Below are 20,217 nucleotides of genomic sequence, written 5' to 3'. Positions count from 1 at the left end.
ATAATTTAAGAGCATAAGAAATAGGAGCAGGAGTAGGCTACTTGGCCCCTCGAGCCTGCTCCGCCATTCAATAAGATCATGGCTGATCTGATCTTGGCCTCAACTCCACTTCCTTGCCTGCTCCCGATATCCCATCATAAGAACATAAGAAATAGGAGCAGGAGTAGGCTATTTGGCCCTTCGAGCCTGCTCCAGGCCTACTCCTGCTCCAGGTTCGAGGGGCCTAATGGCCTACTCCTGCTCCAGGCTCGAGGGGCCTAATGGCCTACTCCTGCTCAGGCTCGAGGGGCCTAATGGCCTACTCATGCTCCAGGCCCGAGGGGCCTAATGGCCTACTCTTGCTCCAGGCTCAAGGGGCCTAATGGCCTACTCCTGCTCCAGGCTCGAAGGACCTAATGGCCTACTCCTGCTCCAGGTTGAGGGGTCAAATGGCCTACTCCTGCTCCAGGCTCGAAGGGCCAAATGGCCTACTCCTGCTCCAGGCTCGAGGGGCCAAATGGTCTACTCCTGCTCCAGGCTCGAGGGGCAAAATGGCCTACTCCTGCTCTGCCATTCAATAAGATCATGGCTGATCTGATCTTGACCTCAACTCCACACTCATGCCTGTTCCCCATGAACCTCGATACGCTGTAATTCAAAAATCTGTCTATCTCTGCCTTGAATATATTCAATGATTCAGCCTCCAAGGCTCTCTGGGGTAGAGAATTCCAAAGATTCATGACCATCTGAGAGAAGAAATTCCTCCTCATCTCCATTTTTAATGGGCGACCCCGTATTCTGAAACGATGTCCCCTAGCTCTAGATTCTTCCACGAGGGGAAGCATCCTCTCAGCATCTACCCTGTCAAGCCCCCTCAGAATTTTATATATTTCAATAAGATCACCTCTCATTCTTCTAAACTCCAATGAGTATAGGCCCAACCTGCTCAACCTTTCCTCATAAGACAACCCCTTCATCTCATGAATCAACCTAGTGAACCTTCTCTGAACTGCCTCCAATGCAAGTATATCCCTCCTTAAATAAGGAGACCAAAATTGGACGCAGTACTCTAGGTGTGGTTTCACTAATGCCCTGTACAGTTGTAGCAAGAATTCCCTGCTTTACTCTTTCCCCCTTTGCAATAAAGGCCAACATTCCATTTGCCTTCCTAATTACTTGCATGTTCACATTTTGTGTTTCATGTCGGAGGACACCCAGAATTCTGTAGTCTCTCTCCATTTAAATAATAATTTGCTTTTCTATTCTTCCTACCAAAGTGGATAACCTCACATTTTCCCACATTATAATCCATCTGCCAAATTTTTGCCCACTCACTTCGCCTGTCTATATCCCTTTACAGACTCTGTCCTCCTCACAACTTGCTTTCCCACCTCTCTTTGTATCGTCAGTAAATTTGGCTACATTACACTCAGTCCCTTCATCCAAATCATTAATATAGATTGTAAATAGTTGGGGTTCCAGCACCGATCCCTGTGGCACCCCACTTGTTACAGTTTGCCAATCTGAAAATTACCTATTTATCTCTACTCTCTGTTTTCTGTTAGTTAGCCAATCCTCGATTTTTGCTAATATATTACCCCCAACACCATGAGCTTTTATCTTGTGCAGTAACATTTCATGTGGCACCTTATCGCATGCCCTTTGGAAATTCAAATATACTACATCTACTGGTTTCCCCTTTATCCACCCTGTTTGTTACATCCTCAAAGAACTCTTAATACATTTGTCAAACACAATTTCCCTTTCATAAAATTATGTTGACTGTGCGTTTATGATTTTCTAAATGTCCTGCTACTACTCCCTTAATAATGGACTCCAGCATTTTCCCAATGACAGATGTTAGGCTAACTGGCCTATAGTATCATAGAAAATTATGACACAGAAGGATGCCATTTGACCCACAAGTCTGTGCCGGTCGAAAAAGAGCTATCCAGCATAATCCCACCATCCAGCACTTGGTATGCAGCCCTGTGCTCTTTAAGTGCACATCCAATTACCTTTTAAATGTGATGAGGCTTTCTGCCTCTACCACTCTTTCAGGCAGCGAGTTCCAGACCCCTACCATCCTCTGGGTGAAGAATTTTTTTCAAAAAATCTCTCCTCTAATCCTTCCACCAATTACTTTAAATCTATGCCCCCTGGTTATTGACCCCTCTGATAAGGGAAATAGATCCTTCCTATCCACTCTCTCTCGGCCCCTCATAATTTTACACACCTCAATTAAATCTCCCCTCAGCCTCCTCTGTTCCAAAGAAAACAACCCCAGCCAATCCAATCTTTCCTCATACCTAAAATTTTCCAGTCCTGGCAACATCCTCGTAAATCTCCTCTGCACCCTTTCTAGTGCAATCACATTCTATCTGCCTGTCCTCTTTCTTGAATAGGGACGTTACTATTGCTGTTTTCCAATCAGCTGGGACCTTTCCAGAATCCAGGGAATTTTGGTAGATTACAACCAATGCATCCACTATCTCTGCAGCCACTTCTTTTAAGACTCTAGGATTTCAGCCATGATGTGCGAGGATTCTTCACCACAGTCAAGGCCACCTACGTCCCAAATACCCAAGGCCCCACCCCACTGCTGGCCAAGAACGGGGAAACACTCATCAAGGACACCAAGGCAGTTAGAGCCCGCTGAAAGGAGCACTTCGAAGATCTACTCAATCGAGACTCTGCCTTTGACTCGAGTGTTCTCGACTCCATCCCACAGCATGCTACTCGCCACCATCTCAGTAAAACCCCAACACTGCACGAGGTAGAAAAAGCCATAAGACAGCTTAAGAACAACAAGGCTTTGGGAGCGGATGGAATCCCTGCTGAGGTGCTAAAGTATGGCGGAGAGGCACTACTGGTGCGAATACATGACCTCATCTCTATCTGGAGAGAGGAGAACATGCCCGGAGATCTCAGAGATGCAGTGATCGTGACTATCTTTAAAAAAGGGGACAAGTCCGACTGCAGCAATTACAGAGGAATCTCCCTGTTATCAGCCACTGGGAAAGTTGTCGCTAGAATCCTCCTCAACCATCTTCTCCCTGTGGCTGAGGAGCTCCTCCTGGATTCGCAGTGTGGATTTCGTCCCCTACGGGGCACAATGGACATGATTTTTGCAGCGCGACAGCTGTAGGATAAGTGCAGGGAACAGCACTAGCCCTTATACATAGCCTTCTTCGAACTTACAAAGGCCTTTGACACTGTCAACCGCGAGGATCTATGGAGCATTCTCCTCTGTTTCAGATGCCCCCAAAAGTTCGTCACCATCCTCCACCTGCTCCACGACGACATGCAGGCCGTGATCCTTACCAACGGATCCATTACAGACCCAATCCACATCCAGACTGGGGTCAAACAGGGCTGCGTCATCGCCTCAACCCTCTTCTCAATCTTCCTTGCTGCCATGCTCCACCTCACAGTCAACAAGCTCCCCGCTGGAGTGGAACTAAACTACAGAAACAGTGGGAACCTGATCAAACTTTACTGTCTTCAGGCCAGATCTAAGACCACCCCAACCTCTGCCGGCGAGCTACAGTACGCGGACGACGCCTGCTACAGAGGCTGAACTCCAGGACATAGCCGACGTATTTACTGAGGCGTACAAAAGCATGGGCCTCACGCTAAACATCAGCAAGACAAAGGTCCTCCACCAGCCTGACCTTACCGCACCGCACTGTCCCCCAGTCATCTAGATCCATGGCGTGGCCCTGGACAATGTGGACCACTTCCCATATCTTGGGAGCCTCTTATCAGCAAGAGCAGGCATTGACGATGAGATCCAACACCGCCTCCAGTGCACCAGTGCAGCCTTCAGCCACCTGAGGAAAAGACCAGGCCCTCAAATACACCACTAAGCTCATGGTCTACAGGGCTGTAGTAATACCCGCCCTCTTGTATGGCTCAGAAACATGGACCATGTACAGTAGACACCTCAAGTCGCTGGAGAAATACCACCAACGATGTCTCCGCAAGATCTTACAAATCCCCTGGGAGGACAGGTGCACCAACATCAGCGTCCTCGACCAGGCCAACATCCCCAGCATTGAAGCACTGACCACACTTGATCAGCTCCGCTGGGCAGGCCAAACACGAGACTCCCAAAACAAGCGCTCTACTTGGAATTCCTACACGGCAAACGAGCCAAAGGTGGGCAGTGGAACCATTACAAGGACACCCTCAAAGCCTCGCTGATAAAGTGCAACACCCCACTGACACCTGGGAGTCCCTGGCCAAAGACCGCCCTAAGTGGAGGAAGTGCATCTGGGAGGGCGCTGAGCACCTCGAGTCTCATCGCCGAGAGCATGCAGAAACCAAGCCCAGGCAGCGGAAAGAGCGTGCGGCAAACCAGTCCCACCCTCCCTTCCCTCAACGACTATCTGTCTCACCTGTGACAGGGACTGTGGTTCTCGTATTGGATTGTTCAGCCACCTAAGGACACATTTTAAGAGTGGAAGCAAGTCTTCCTCGGTTCTGAGGGACTGCCTATGATGATGAGCCACTTCTTTTAAGATCCTAGGATGCAGGCCATCAGGTTCAGGTAACTGGTCAGGTAACAGGTAAAGTCTCATTGGTTTGCCTCGTACTTTCTCTCTGATGATAGGAATTGTTTTAAGTTCCTCCCTACCTTTTTTCCACTTGATTATCTAATATTATTGGGATCCTTTTAATGTCTTCTACCGTCAAGACAGAAACAAAATATTTGTTGAGCGTCTCAGTCATTTCCTTGCTTCCCATTGTACTCGCACTGCCTCAGTAATTTCGCTCCCACTTCATTCATTCATTCTCTGGCCAGGTGAGGAGATCTGATGTCCAGGCAGCGACCAATGAAAGGCATGCCCCGAACCGCGTGAGAGGCGTTAACGCTGCAGCAACCCAATCGCAATTGGGATTTGGCCAATTGACGTTCCTAGCGCCCAATAGCGTGTGGAGTTGGTTTTGATTGACGTCCAGGGGTCTCGACCAATAGCACAACCAGAACCGTCTCGGGTGATTGACAGTTCTATGAACCAATCACTGCAGAAAGGGGCGGTGATTGATGTAGAAATTATCCAATAGCGCCCCTGCAAGTCGCGACCTTGCTTCTCCAGGGGCGCTAGCCCGGCGCTGGTTGCTGGATGTGGTTCTGAAATTGGGGGAGAGCGGGGGAGGGGGGGATAGGAAATCTAGGCAGGGAGCCAGGAGACCTCCCACAGCCCGGGCAGGGTGGGTGGGCAAGCGTGCAGAGATAGAGGCATAGCCCGGGAGGGTCTGGGACACACAGTCCGGCTGGGTGGGGAGAGGGTTTGAAGCCACTGCCCAAGTGATGGGCTCGGGTCCGGAGCGGGGTCGGGACGGCCTCTTTACCTGGGACGAAGTGCAGAAGCATTGCACCCGCACCGACCGCTGGCTGGTGATCCACAGGAAGGTCTATGATATCAGCGAGTTCAGCAAGAGGCACCCGGGAGGAGCCCGGGTGATCGGGCACTACGCGGGCCAGGACGCTACGGTAAGACTGGGACTCGGTGATCAGACAGACAGAGATGGTCCATCAGTCCGGGGGGCGACAGGTCGCTGAACAGTAATCGCAGCGATCACTGATCAATAGAGAGAGAGAGAGAGAGATTCGTGATCAATAACCAGAGAAAGAGAAAAAAACAACATCAGTATGCTCGGTTTCTGGGAAAGTTTTGAAGCTGCGTTGCTTGATTACTGAGCAATGATCAGAGAGAGTGAATACTCTTCAATAATGAGAGAAGAGGAGGTGACTGAGATCAATAATCACAGTGTTGTTACAGTTCGGGCTTTTCTGGAGTTGTTCACAGCAGCAAGGTGGTTGATAAGCAGACCGACGTTTCTATGATCTGAACTGTAATAGGTATTGTGTTGGTAAGCAGGTCCAGGTTAGACAACGAAGCCCGAATGGTGGAACTCAGTGAAGATCCGTCATTGAAGATCGCGTCGGATGCACATGCCTTCTCCTGCTTCTTGAGGCAGACTGAATATCATAAACATTACTGATCAATTATTGGAGCAAGATTAATGATTGACTAGCAGAGGCGAATAATCGCACGGGTCCATAATCAGAGACAGTGATCGTCACAAATTATTGAACTAAATCATAATTAGCATTTACTGATGGATAATCAGAACAAATTCTGATAGAGATAAATGATTCTTAATGAGAGGCTGATCTCAGATATTACAGATCAATAATTGGGGACAGAAAGTGATCACAGATCAGTAATTAATAACGGATCAGTAATCAGAAAGAAAGAGTTTTTTGTGTCAATAATCAGAGAAAGATTAGGGATCAGTCTTCAGGAAGAAAGTACAGATAATCATAAAACTGATCATGGAGATTACTTATCAATAGAGACAAAAAAATTATGAGAATGCAAAAGTGGTACAATAAAGATTGGGGAAAATTCAAAATGCAAACCTTATAGCAGCGCGATAAACAATGTCAAAAATGTGAAAAGTGTCGGAGTTTAGGTGGGCCATGTACATGCTTTAGCCATTCCGTAGTCTCATGTGGCATCTGGTAAGTCCTCCTGATAGACCAGCATGAACTGAGCAGCCATTCAATTGATGTCATCATCATCATAGGCAGTCCCTTCCACTCTAAAAAAATTAGTCCTTAAGTGGCTGAACAGTCCAATACGAGAGCCACAGTCCCTGTCACAGGTGGGACAGATAGTCGTTGAGGGAAAGGGTGGGTGGGACTGGTTTGCCGCACGCTCCTTCCGCTGCCTGCGCTTGATTTCTGCATGCTCTCGGCGATGAGAGACTCAAGGTGCTCAGCGCCCTCCCAGATGCACTTCCTCCACTTAGGGCGGTCTTTGGCCAGGGACTCCCAGGTGTCAGTGGGGATGTCGCACTTTATCAGGGGGGCTTTGAGGGTGTCCCTGTAACGTTTCCTCTGCCCACCTTTGGCTCATTTGCCGTGAAGGAGTTCCAAGTAGAGCGCTTGCTTTGGGAGTCTCGTGTCTGGCATGTGAACAATGTGGCCTGCCCAGTGAAGCTGATCGAGTGTGGTCAGTGCTTCGATGCTGGGGATGTTGGGGATGTGCAGCATCCTCAGCTGTACTACTACAGGTTACACAGACGGACATTCCTGAGTCCCCAGGTATAGTCATTTACCACACACCCTGCCACCCCACAACTAAAACATGTTCCAGGGATGGCATGACAGCTTGAGGCCAGCCTGTGATAAGGAAGGAGTTTCTTATAGAAGGAGCATCTCGCCCCCATTCAGTCAGCCATAATGAGGCAGCCGTGGAGATGGTTTGTCACATAGTCCAGATTGGTGGTCTGATGATGAGTCGGTGATGACAGGTCTCCACATAACTTTGAAAAGTAACAGTTGCGGCATCTCCTTGATTTCTTTCAAGGAGGTTCTTTGCTGCAATATGAGTTAGGAGTCTATATTTGAGAGGACTGGTAAACATTCGGTGTTTGTTGGTCTAATAGTCCCCGTTATTATTCTCAGTGTTTGATTTAATTGCACATCAACTATTTTTGTGTGGGAAGAGTTTAAACACACAGGAAGTGCAGTATTCTCCAACTACGTAGCAGAGGTAGCAGTGATATGCGCCTTTGTGCTTTAACTCCCCAAGTTGAGCCCACAAGATTATTTAGGAGACCATTTCTGCTCTTGATCTTCTGAACTAACATTCTGAGCTGGTCCTTGTAAATAAATGTGCAATCTAGAGTTACTCCTGGATGTGTTGGTTTTAGGTCATGTTCCAGCCGTTCTCCATCCAAGAAGATGTCGAGTTCTCATGAAGCGTTAGCATTAATGGGATGGAAGCCTTCGACACACTGAGTTTAAGTCCCCACTTTTTGCAATAGTCACTGATGGCTGCAGGTTTTGATTCAAGTTGTGCTCAATCTCTGCCTCTTGAAGTCAGGCAAGTGTCATCTACAGACTTGAATGGGCTGGAGATTGTTGGAGGCGGATCATTTGTAAATATGTTAAATAATTGCAGTCATAACAGATCCTGGGGAAGTCCATTCTTCTGGATCATCCATGTGCTCAGCTTATTGCCTAACCTCACCTGGACTTGTCTGTCACAAAACATCACCTCCGTAGCCGTAACAGCTCATCAGAGTAACATCTTTGACTTCTTGACCAGTAGGCCAGTGTGCCAGACTATATGATATTCTGCTTTCAAGTCAAGAAACACAGCTCCTGTATTACATACGAAATAGCAGCAGGAGTAGGCCATATGGCCCCTCGAGCCTGCTCCACCATTTAATACAATCATGGCTGATCCAATCATGGACTCAGCTCCACTTCCCTGTCTGCTCCCCATAACCCCTTATCCCTTATCGTTTAAGAAACTCTCTATCTCTGTCAAATTTATTCAGTGTCCTAGCTTCCACAGCTCTCTGAGGCAGCGAATTCCACAGATTTACAACCCTCTGAGAGAAGAAATTCTCCTCATCTCAGTTTTAAATGGGTGGCCCCTTATTCTAAAATTATGCCCCCTAGTTCTAGTCTCCCCTATTAGTGGAAATATCCTCTCTGCATCCACTTTGTCAAGCCCCTTCATAATCTTATACGTTTTGATAAGATCACCTCTAATTCTTCTGAATTTCACTGAGTAGAGGCCCAACCTACGCAAACTTTCCTCATAAGTCAACCCCCTCATCCCCGGAATCAACCTAGTGAACCTTCTCTGAACTGCCTCCAAAGCAAGTATATCCTTTCGTAAATATGGAAACCAAAACTGCACGCAGTATTCCAGGTATGGCCTCACCAATACCTTATATAGCTGTAGCAAGACTTCCCTGCTTTTATACTCCATCCCCTTTGCAATAAAGGCCAAGATACCATTCGTCTTCCTGATCACTTGATGTACCTGCATACTATCCTTTTGTGTTTCATGCACAAGTACCCCCAGGTCCCGCTGTCCTGCGGCACTTTGCAATCTTTCTTCATTTAAATAATAACTTGCGCTTTGATTTTTTTCTGCCAAAGTGCATAGAAACATAGAAAATAGGTGCTGGAGCAGGCCATTCGGCCCTTCGAGCTTGCCCCGCCATTCAATATGATCATGGCTGATCATGCAACATCAGTACCCCACCCCGCCTTCTCTCCATACCCCCTGATCCCTTTAGCCGTAAGGGCCACATCTAACTCCCTTTTGACTATATCTAACGAACTGGACTCAACAACTTTCTGTGGCAGAGAATTCCACATGACCTCACACTTTCCAACATTATACTCCATCTGCAAACATTTTTGCCCACTCACTTAGCCTGTCTTTGTCTTTTTGCAGATTTTTTGTGTCCTACTCAAACATTGCTTTTCCTCCCATCTTTGTATCGCCAGCAAACTTGGCTACGTTACACTCAGTCCCTTCTTCCAAGTCTATAATGTAGATTGTAAATAGTTGGGGTCCCAGCACTGATCCCTGCGGCGCCCCACTATTTACTGATTGCCAAGCCATGAATGAACCATTTATCCCGACTCTCTGTTTTCTGTTAGTTAGCCAATCCTCTAGCCATGCTAATATATTACCCCCAACCCCGTGAACTTTTATCTTGTGCAGTAACCTTTTATGTGGCACCTTGTCCTTCTGCCGGAAACCATTCTCTGTATAGGTGGCAAGAGCAAGAACTTGATCACAGCACTCCTCTTTGATCTTCAGAGCCTGCTCTACAGTGAGCACAATTGTTTACAGAATTAGTCAGTTCAGAAGTTTGTAATGACAGCTCAGAAGTGATCTAGGACAGTAGCTAGCTGGGAAGGAGTATTTCTTTCCTGGTTTTTGTTATGTAACCTGTATTACACTACCACCAGAGGGCCCACCTGTTGGAGTCCCAAGGGATCCCAGCATCCCTTGGGAGCACGGTATATAAGCAGGTCACCCAGGCACTCTGGAGTCTTATTAAAGGAGCTAAGACCACACTTGCTCATTGAACACAATACTCAGTTTCATCCTTTGTTATGGACGCATCAGTTTTGGTATAGCTTTCATCCTAGTTTTCTGCTCCATCTGCTTCTAGCTCTCCTGGATGATACAGGACATAAACAATGACCGCCATTTATGCTCTACTTTCCAAGGGATAGTAGCAGTTCTGTTGAAATCTCGTCAAGGAAGCAAGCTTGTGCTGCTTTCATGAAACTCAACGTTCTCTCCATTTCCTCAGTAAAGAATGGAAGAAATCTCCATCACTCTGAGATGGGCCCAGTCGGTATCTACACCACTTCCAATTTACTGATTCTTCTAAAAGCTTGTCCCTATTAACTTTTGACATGTTATTGAGGTGCGTGGCCATATTGTTCAGGACATTTTAGACTATAAAAAATCTGCAAAAGGATATAGACAGGCTAAGTCCGTGGGCAAAAATTTGGCAGATGGATTATAATGTGGGAAAATGTGAGGTTAACCACTTTGGCAAAAATAATTGAAAAGCAAATTATAATTTAAATGGAGAGAAATTGCAAAGTGCTGCAGTACAGAGAGACCTGGGGGTCCTTGTGCATGAAACACAAAAAGTTAGTATGCAGGTACAGCAAGTGATCAGGAAGGCAAATGTTGGCCTTTATTGCAAGGGGGAATAGAGTATAAAAGCAGTGAAGTCCTGCTACAACTGTACAGAGTATTGGTGAGGCCACACCTTGAGCACTGCGTGCAGTTTTGGTCTCAGTATTTAAGGAAGGATATACTTGCATTGGAGGCTGTTCAGAGAAGGTTCACTAGGTTGATTCTGGAGATGAGGGGGTTGATTTATAAGGATAAGTTGAGTAGGTTGGGCTTATACACATTGGAGTTCAGAAGAATGAGAGGTGATCTTATTGAAACTCGACAAGGTGGATGCAGAGGGGAAACTAAAACTCGGGGACATAGTCTCAGAATCGGGGGCCGCCCATTTAAAACTGAGATGAGGAGAAATTTCTTCTCTCAGAGGGTTGTAAATCTGTGGAATTCTCTGCCCCAGAGAGCTGTGGAGGCTGGGTCATTAAATATATTTAAGGCGGAGATAGACAGATTTTTGAGCGATAAGGGAGTAAAGGGTTATGGGCAGTGGGCAGGGAAGTGGAGCTGAGTCCATGATCAGATCAGCCATGATCTTATTGAATGGTGGAGCAGGCTCGAGGGGCCAAATGGCCGACTCCTATTTCTTATGTTCTTATGATATCTATCTGGTGGTTTACATGCTGCTCCGGTGCTGGAAGAAGTATTGAGGGTAGCAAGGGCCCAGACTGGAGGACTTCAATGTCCATCACTAACAATGGCTTGGTAGAATCACTACTGACCGAGCTGGCCACATCCTGAAGGACATAGCTGCCAGCCTTGGCTTGCAGTAGGTGGTGAGAGAACCAACACAAGGGAAAAACATACTTGACCTTGTCCTCGGTAATCTGCCTGTCACAGAAACATTTGTCCATGAGAGTAATGGTAGAAGTTACTTCATCATCATAGGCCGTCCCTTGGAATCGAGGAAAACTTGCTTCCACTGTTAAAATGAGTCCTTAGGTGGCTGAACAGTCCAATACGAGAACCACAGTCCCTGTCACAGGTGGGGCAGATAGTCATTATGGGGAGCCTGGTTTGCCGCACGCTCTTTCCACTGCCTGCGCTTGGTTTCCGCATACTCTCGGCGATGAGACTCTAGGTGCTCAGCGCCCTCCCGGATGCACGTCCTCCACTTAGGGACTCCCAGGTGTCAGTGGGGATGTTGCACTTTATCGGGGAGGCTTTGAGGGTGTCTTTGTAACGTTTCCTCTGCCCACCTTTGGCTCATTTGCCATGAAGGAGCTCCGAGTAGAGCGCTTGCTTTGGGCGTCTCATGTCTGGCACGCGGACAATGTGGCCTGCCCAGCGGAGCTGATCGAGTGTGGTCAGTGCTTCAATGCTGGGGATGTTGGACTGGTCGAGGACGCTAACGTTGGTGCGTCTGTCCTCCCAGGGGATTTGTAGGATTTGCGGAGACATCGTTGGTGGTATTTCTCCAGCGATTTGAGGTGTCTACTGTACATGGTCCATGTCTCTGAGCCATACAGGAGGGCGAGTATTTACTACAGCCCTGCAGACCGTGAGCTTGGTGGCAGATTTGAGGGCCTGGTCTTCGAACACTCTTTTCCTCAAGTGGCCGAAGGCTGCACTGGCGCAATGGAGGCGGTGTTGAATCTCATCGTCTTGTTGATAAGAGGCTCCCGAGGTATGGGAAATAGTCCACGTTGTCCAGGGCCACGCCGTGGATCTTGATAATGGGGGGTGCGGGGGGCAGTGCTGTGCAGCGAGGACAGGCTGGTGGAGGACGTTTGTCTTACGGATGTTTAGCGTAAGGCCCATGCTTTCGTACGCCTCAGTAAATACGTCGACTATGTCCTGGAGATCAGCCTTTGTATGTGCGCAGTACTGTAGCTCGACGACAGAGGTTGGGGTGGTCTTGGACCTGGCCTGGAGGCGGCGAAGGTTAAACAGCTTCCCACTGATTCTGTAGTTTAGTTCCATTCCAGCGGGGAGCTTGTTGACTGTGAGGTGGAGCATGGCGGCGAGGAAGATTGAGACGAAGGTTGGGGCGATGACGCAGCCCTGTTTAACCCCGGTCTGGATGTGGATTGGGTCTGTAATGGATCCGTTGGTCAGGATCACGTCCTGCATGTCGTCGTGGAGCAGGCGGAGGATGGTGACGAACTTTTGGGGGCATCCGAAACGGAGGAGGATGCTCCGTAGATCCTCGCGGTTGACGGTGTCAAAGGCCTTTGTAAGGTCGAAGAAGGCCATGTACATGGGCTGGCGCTGTTCCCTGCATTTTTCCTGCAGCTGTCGCGCTGCAAAGATCATGTCCGCTGTGCCCCGTAGGGGCCGAAATCCGCACTGTGACTCTGGAAGGCGCTCCTCGGCCACAGGGAGAAGATGATTGAGGAGGACTCTAATGATGACTTTCCCAGTGGCTGATAGCAGGGAGATTCCTCTGTAGTTGCCACAGTCGAGCTTCCGTCTTCACACTGAGGACACCCTCCATTGTGTTGTGAGGCACTACCACCTTGCTAAATGGGATAGATTCAACTCAAAACTGAGCATCCGTGAAGCGCTGTGGGCCATCAGCAGCAGCAGAATTGTATTCCACCACAATCTGTAACCTCATGCCTGACATATCCCTCACTCTACCATTACCATCAAGCCAGGGGACCAACCCTGGTTCAATGAGGAGTGTGGAAGAGCATGCCAGGAGCAGCACCAGGAGTACCTAAAATGAGGTGCCAATCTTCCAACCAGCTACAAAACAGGACTACATGCATGCTAAACAGCAGAAGACAGAGATAACCAATCCACAACCAATACATCAGGTCAAAGCTCTGCAGTCCTGCCACGTCCACATTGTGAACGGTGGTGGACAATTAACCAACCAACTGGAGGAGGAGACTCCATGAACATCCCCATTCTTAGTGATGGCGGAGCCCAGCATGTGAGTGCAAAAGACAAGGCTGAAGCGTTTGCAACCTTTATTTTTTTCATAGAATGTCATGGAACAGACATGAAGTAGACCATTCAAACCTCCACATGAAAAGGATGAAGCGTTTGCAACCATCTTCAGCCAGAAGTGCTGAATGGATGATTCCTCCTGAGGTCCCCACCATCACAGAAGCCAGCCTTAAACCAATTCGATTCACTCCACGTAATTTCAAGAAACGGCTGGGCTCACTGGATACAGCAAAGGCTATGGGCCCCGACAATATCCCGGCTGTTGTGCTGAAGACTTGTGCTCCAGAACTAGCCGCGCCTCTACCCAAGCTGTTTCTGTACAGCTACAACACTGGCATCTATCCGACAATGTGGAAAATTGCCCAGCTATGTCCTGTCTACAAAAAGCAGGACAAATCCAATCTGGCCAATTACCGCCCCATCAGTCTATTCTCAATCATCAGCAAAGTGATGGAAGGTGTTGTCGACAGTGCTATCAAGCGGCAATTACTCACCAATAACCTGCTCACCGATGCTCAGTTTGGGTCCCGCCAGGACCACTCCGCTCCAGACCTCGTTACAGCCTTGGTCCAAACATGGACAAAAGAGCTGAATTCCAGAGGTGAGGTGAGAGTGACTGCCCTTGAGATCAAGGCAGCATTTGACCGAGTGTGGCATCACAAAACTGGTCAATGGGAATCGGGGGGAAAACTCTCCACTGGCTGGAGTTATACCTAGCACAAAGGAAGATGTTTGTGGTGGTTGGAGGTCAATCATCATAGCTCCAAGACATCACTGCAGGAGTTCCTCAGGGCAGTGTCCTAGGCCCAACCATCTTCAGCTGCTTCATCAATGACTTTCCCTCCATCATAAGGTCAGAAATGAGGATGTTCGCTGATGATTGCACAGTGTTCAGTTCCATTCACAACTCCTCAGATAATGAAGCAGTCTGTGCCACATAAATACTGTGGCTACAAGAGCAGGTCAGAGGCTGGGTATTCTGCAGCGAGTGACTCACCTGCTGACTCCCCAAAGCCTTTTCACCTTCTACAAGGTACAAATCAGTGTGCTGGAATAACCTCCATTCGCCTCGATGAGTGCATCTCCAACAACACTTATGAAGTTTGACACCATCCAGGACAAAGCAGCCCGCTTGATTGGCACCCAATCTACCACCTTAAACATTCACTCCCTCCGGCGCACCGTGACTGCAGTGTGTACAAGATGCATTGCGGCAATTTTCCAAGGCCTCTTCGACAGCACCTCCCAAACCCGCAATCTTTACCACCTAGAGGGACAAGGGCAGCAGGCACATGGGAACACTACCACCTCCAAGTTCTCCTACCATCTTGACTTGGAAATATATTGTTGTTTCTTAATCGTCACTGGGTCAAAATCCTGGAATTCCATACCTAACTGCTTTGTGGGAGTAGCTTCACCACACGGACTGCAGCGGTTCAAGAACGACACACCACTACTTTCTCAAGGGCGATTAGGGATGGCCAATAAATGCTGGCCTTGCCAGCGATGCTCAACTCCCGTGAATGGATAAAAGAAAAGTTTCCTTATGAGTGACCATGATTTTCTGCTAGATCTTGAAATTAAAAACTAGGGTCAAATAGTTAGCATTTACTTGTCAATAATTAGAGAGAGCGATCCAGTCAATAACCATAGGGATCACTGATCATTAATCAGGAAGCATTATTACTCATCAATAATTGGAGAAGGAGTTATTTGCTGATTAATGATCAGGGGAGACTGATGATCACAAAAATAACTGGTCAATCCTCAGAAAGTGAATGGTGATCATTGACGTTACTGACCAATAGTCCGAGGAAAAAGATTATTGATCAATAATCTGAGTGCGTGCACATCAATAATGAGGGGAAATCACTTATCAATAATCAGCTCATCAATAATTGGAGGTAGATGGTTAATCACCGATATTACTGTTAATCAGTGTGACACACTGATAATCACAAACAATATTGATCAATCATTAGAGAGAAACTAACAAATAATCAGAGCGAGTGATGGTCATCAATATTGGGAGAAAGATTATAGATCAATAATCATAGAGAGTGGGTGATTACACATCAATAATCAGAAAGCATATGATCATTTTCAATAACTGAGAGGATAGTTACTGATCAATAATCAGCTAATTAACAGATGCCTGGTTATTAATCAGATACAGACTGATAGGGAGTTTATTGATCGGTTATAAGAATATGATGATCACATAGATTGCAGATCAATAATGAGAAAAATCGATTATTGACTAATAATTGGAGTGTGACTGATGATCAGATATTACTCATCAATAGAGAGAAATTGTTCACTGATCAATAATCAAGGAGAGAAATCTCTGATCATTACTCAGTGAGAATGAATGAGGTGTTTAAAATCACGAAGGGTTTAGATAGAGTTAATAAAGAGAGACTGTTTCCAATGGCTGAAGGGTCGATAACCAGAGGGCTCAGATTTAAGGTGATTGGCAAAATAACCTGAGGCGACACAAGGAAAACTTTTTGATGTAAGAAGTGGTTAGGATTTGGAGTGCGCTGCCCGATATGGTGGTGGACCAGATTGACTAGTAGCCTTCAAAAGCAAATTGGATAAATAATTGAAGGAGAAAAACATTGCAGGGAGAAAGAGCGGGTGAGTGAGACTAACTGGGTTGCTCTTCGAAAGACCTGGCACAGACTCGATGGGCCGAATGGCTTCCTCCTGTGCTGTACTAGTCTTTGATTCTACATCAACAATTAGAAAGTGATTTTTGATCAATGAGAGAGTGACTGATAATCATAGATATTACAGATCAATAATGAAGAGCTAACTGATCACTAAGCGGAGGGTGGGACCGTTCACTGATCAGTAATCTCACTGATTATTGGTCATTTACTATTAATGAGAGAGGTGCAGGCAATATCAGAGATTACTGATCAGAACAAGAATGATCTCTGATTATTCATCACTGATCAGAGGGTACCACAGATCAATAATCAGAGCCTGTTGCTCACCGAGATTACTAATCAATAATCAGGGAGAGTGATTACACCAGTAATCAGAGAGCTTGCAGATCAATAGTCAGTAACAGAGGGATAATCACAAAACATACTGACTATTAATCAGAGATCAATAATTAGAGAGATTAATGATCAACATTTTTGGTAATTGGAATGTCATTGATAATTATGGAGTTTGGTACTCAATAATCAGAGATTACAATCTGTGATCACAGTGATTACTGAGAAATAGTCCAAGATTATTGTTCAATAATCAGAGAGATGATTGATCAATGAGAGAGTGGTTACTTATCAGTGATCAGAGTTTAATGACCAAAAGTCAGATTACTGGTGAATCTGAGTGAGAGATACCGATCAGTAATTGGAAAGATCAATAATGAGGGATGGAGTGTAATAATTACCAAAGATTTCTGATAATATAATTGCAGAGAGATGACTGATCAAATATCGGAAATTGCTGATCAGTAACAAGAGTAAAATAACGCAAATAATTAGAGGGAGACTGATAATCTTAGTCATTCCTAATTGGTAATCAGACTAGTTACCGGAGATTACTCATCAATACTAGAGACACTGATAATCACAGAGCTCCGATCAATAGTCTGAGAGATCGATAGTCGATCTCTGTTGTAATCTGCATTTCATGCATTGTGAATGCTATTATAATGTGTTATATTATATAAATATTAATTTCTCCAAATCAGAAGTAAAACAGTACGGCTTGCCGCTTTCATCATAGCCAGTCCTTCGGAATCGAGGAAGACTTGCTTCCACTCCTGAAGTGAGTTCTTTGGTGGCTGAACAGTCCAACACGAGAGTCACAGTCCCTGTCACAGGTAGGACAGATAGTCGTTGAGGGAAGAGTTGGGCAGGACTGGTTTGCCGCATGCTCCTTCCGCTGCCTGCGCTTGATTTCTGCATGCTCTCGGCAACGAGACTCGAGGTGCTCAGCGCCCTCCCGGATGCACTTTCTCCACTTAGGGCGGTCTTTGGCCAGGGACTCCCAGGTGTCAGTGGTGATGTTGCACTTTATCAGGGAGGCTTTGAGAGTGTCCTTGTAACGTTTCCGCTGCCCACCTTTGGCTCGTTTGCCGTGAAGGAGCTCCACATAGAGCGGCTGCTTTGGGAGTCTCGTATCTGGCATGAGAACTATGTGGCCTGCCCAGTAGAAACATGGAAACATAGAAAAATAGGTGCAGGAGTAGGCCATTCGGCCCTTCTAGCCTTCAGCGCCATTCAATGAGTTCATGACTGAACATGCAACTTCAGTACCCCCTTCCTGCTTTCTCGCCATACCCCTTGATCCTCCGAGTAGTAAGGACTTCATCTAACTCCCTTTTGAATATATTTAGTGAATTGGCCTCAACTACTTTCTGTGGTAGAGAATTCCACAGGTTCACCACTCTCTGGGTGAAGAAGTTTCTCCTCATTTCGGTCCTAAATGGCTTACCCCTTATCCTTTGACTGTGACCCCTGGTTCTGGACTTCCTCAACATTGGGAACATTCTTCCTGCATCTAACCTGTCTAAACCCGTCAGAATTTTAAACGTTTCTATGAGGTCCCCTCTCATTCTTCTGAACTCCAGTGAATACAAGCCCAGTTGATCCAGTCTTTCTTGATAAGTCAGTCACACCATCCCGGGAATCAGTCTGGTGAACCTTCACTGCACTCCCTCAATGGCAGTAATATGTCCTTACTATACAGTATAAATGCACATGAGGCCCATACTTGAGAGAAGATCACTCTGTGACCAGTAACCTTTATTAGCCAGCACTGAAGTGCAGAAGGTGGGTGGTGCTTCCCCTTTTATACCTGAAAGTCCAGGTTAGGAGTGTCTCCCACAGGTTCACCACCTAGTGGTCAATGTTCTCACGGTGTACAACTTAGGTCAGTTTATACATGGGTTACAATGACAGTTGAATACTTTGGTTCGGTGTTCACTAAGGAGGACACAAACAACCTTCCGGATATTAAAGGTGTCAGAGGATCTAGTAAGGAGGAGGAACTGAGGGAAATCTTTATTAGTCGGGAAATTGTGTTGGGGAAATTGATGGGATTGAAGGCCGATAAATCCCCAGGGCCTGATGGACTGCATCCCAGAGTACTTAAGGAGGTGGCGTTGGAAATAGTGGATGCATTGACAGTCATTTTCCAACATTCCATTGACTCTGGATCAGTTCCTATCGAGTGGAGGGTAGCCAATGTAACCCCACTTTTTTAAAAAGGAGGGAGAGAAAACAAGGAATTATAGACCGGTCAGCCTGACCTCAGTAGTGGGTAAAATGATGGAATCAATTATTAAGGATGTCATAGCAGCGCATTTGGAAAGAGGTGACATGATAGGTCCAAGTCAGCATGGATTTGTGAAAAGGAAATCATGCTTGACAAATCTTCTGGAATTTTTTGAGGATGTTTCCAGTAAAGTGGACAAGGCAGAACCAGTTGATGTGGTATATTTGGACTTTCAGAAGGCTTTCGACAAGGTCCCACACAAGAGATTAATGTGCAAAGTTAAAGCACATGGGATTGGGGGTAGTGTGCTGACGTGGATTGAGAACTGGTTGTCAGACAGGAAGCAAAGAGTAGGAGTAAATGGGTACTTTTCAGAATGGCAGGCAGTGACTAGTGAGGTACCGCAAGGTTCTGTGCTGGGGCCCCAGCTGTTTACATTGTACATTAATGATTTAGATGAGGGGATTAAATGTAGTATCTCCAAATTTGCGGATGACACTAAGTTGGGTGGCAGTGTGAGCTGCGAGGAGGATGCTATGAGGCTGCAGAGTGACTTGGATAGGTTAGGTGAGTGGGCAAATGCATGGCAGATGAAGTATAATGTGGATAAATGTGAGGTTATCCACTTTGGTGGTAAAAACAGAGAGACAGACTATTATCTGAATGGTGACAGATTAGGAAAAGGGGAGGTGCAACGAGACCTGGGTGTCATGGTACATCAGTCATTGAAGGTTGGCATGCAGGTACAGCAGATGGTTAAGAAAGCAAATGGCATGTTGGCCTTCATAGCGAGGGGATTTGAGGACAGGGGCAGGGAGGTGTTGCTACAGTTGTACAGGGCCTTGGTGAGGCCACACCTGGAGTATTGTGTACAGTTTTGGTCTCCTAACTTGAGGAAGGACATTCTTGCTATTGAGGGAGTGCAGCGAAGATTCACCAGACTGATTCCCGGGATGGTGGGACTGACCTATCAAGAAAGACTGGATCAACTGGGCTTGTATTCATTGGAGTTCAGAAGAATGAGAGGGGATCTCATAGAAACGTTTAAAATTCTGACGGGTTTAGACAGGTTAGATGCAAGAAGAATGTTCCCAATGTTGGGGAAGTCCAGAACCAGGGGTCACAGTCTAAGGATAAGGTGTAAGCCATTTAGGACCAAGATGAGGAGAAACTTCTTCACCCAGAGAGTGGTGAACCTGTGGAATTCTCTACCACAGAAAGTAGTTGAGGCCAATTCACTAAATATATTCAAAAGGGAGTTAGATGAAGTCCTTACTACTAGGGGGATCAAGGGGTATGGCGAGAAAGCAGGAAGGGGATACTGAAGTTGCATGTTCAGCCATGAACTCATTGAATGGCGGTGCAGGCTCGAAGGGCTGAATGTCCTACTCCTGCACCTATTTTCTATGTTTCTATGTTTCTAATACATGACACCCAGCAAAGTTGATCGAGTGTGGTCAGTGCTTCAATGCTGGGGATGTTAGCCTGGACGAGGACACTGATGTTGGTGCGCCTGTCCTCCCAGGAGATTTGTTGGATCTTGTGGAGACATCGTTGG

General features: G+C 46.6%; 1 protein-coding gene across 1 annotated transcript in view; it reads left to right on the top strand.

Annotated features, from left to right (window-relative positions):
• The first annotated feature begins 5,244 nt into the window (after positions 1 to 5,244).
• Positions 5,245 to 20,217, top strand: part of LOC139280221 (acyl-CoA (8-3)-desaturase-like) — a 70,120-nt gene continuing 55,147 nt past the window's right edge. The window contains exon 1 of the mRNA XM_070899834.1: positions 5,245 to 5,479. Coding sequence (XP_070755935.1) covers positions 5,297 to 5,479 — 183 coding nt within the window. The 5' untranslated portion in view covers positions 5,245 to 5,296. The remainder of the gene's footprint in view (positions 5,480 to 20,217) is intronic.

Source organism: Pristiophorus japonicus, chromosome 14, assembly GCF_044704955.1.
Source record: "Pristiophorus japonicus isolate sPriJap1 chromosome 14, sPriJap1.hap1, whole genome shotgun sequence".
Taxonomy (NCBI): Eukaryota; Metazoa; Chordata; class Chondrichthyes; family Pristiophoridae; genus Pristiophorus; species Pristiophorus japonicus.
Note: the sequence above shows the minus strand (reverse complement) of the source record. Positions and strands in the feature narration are given on the sequence as shown.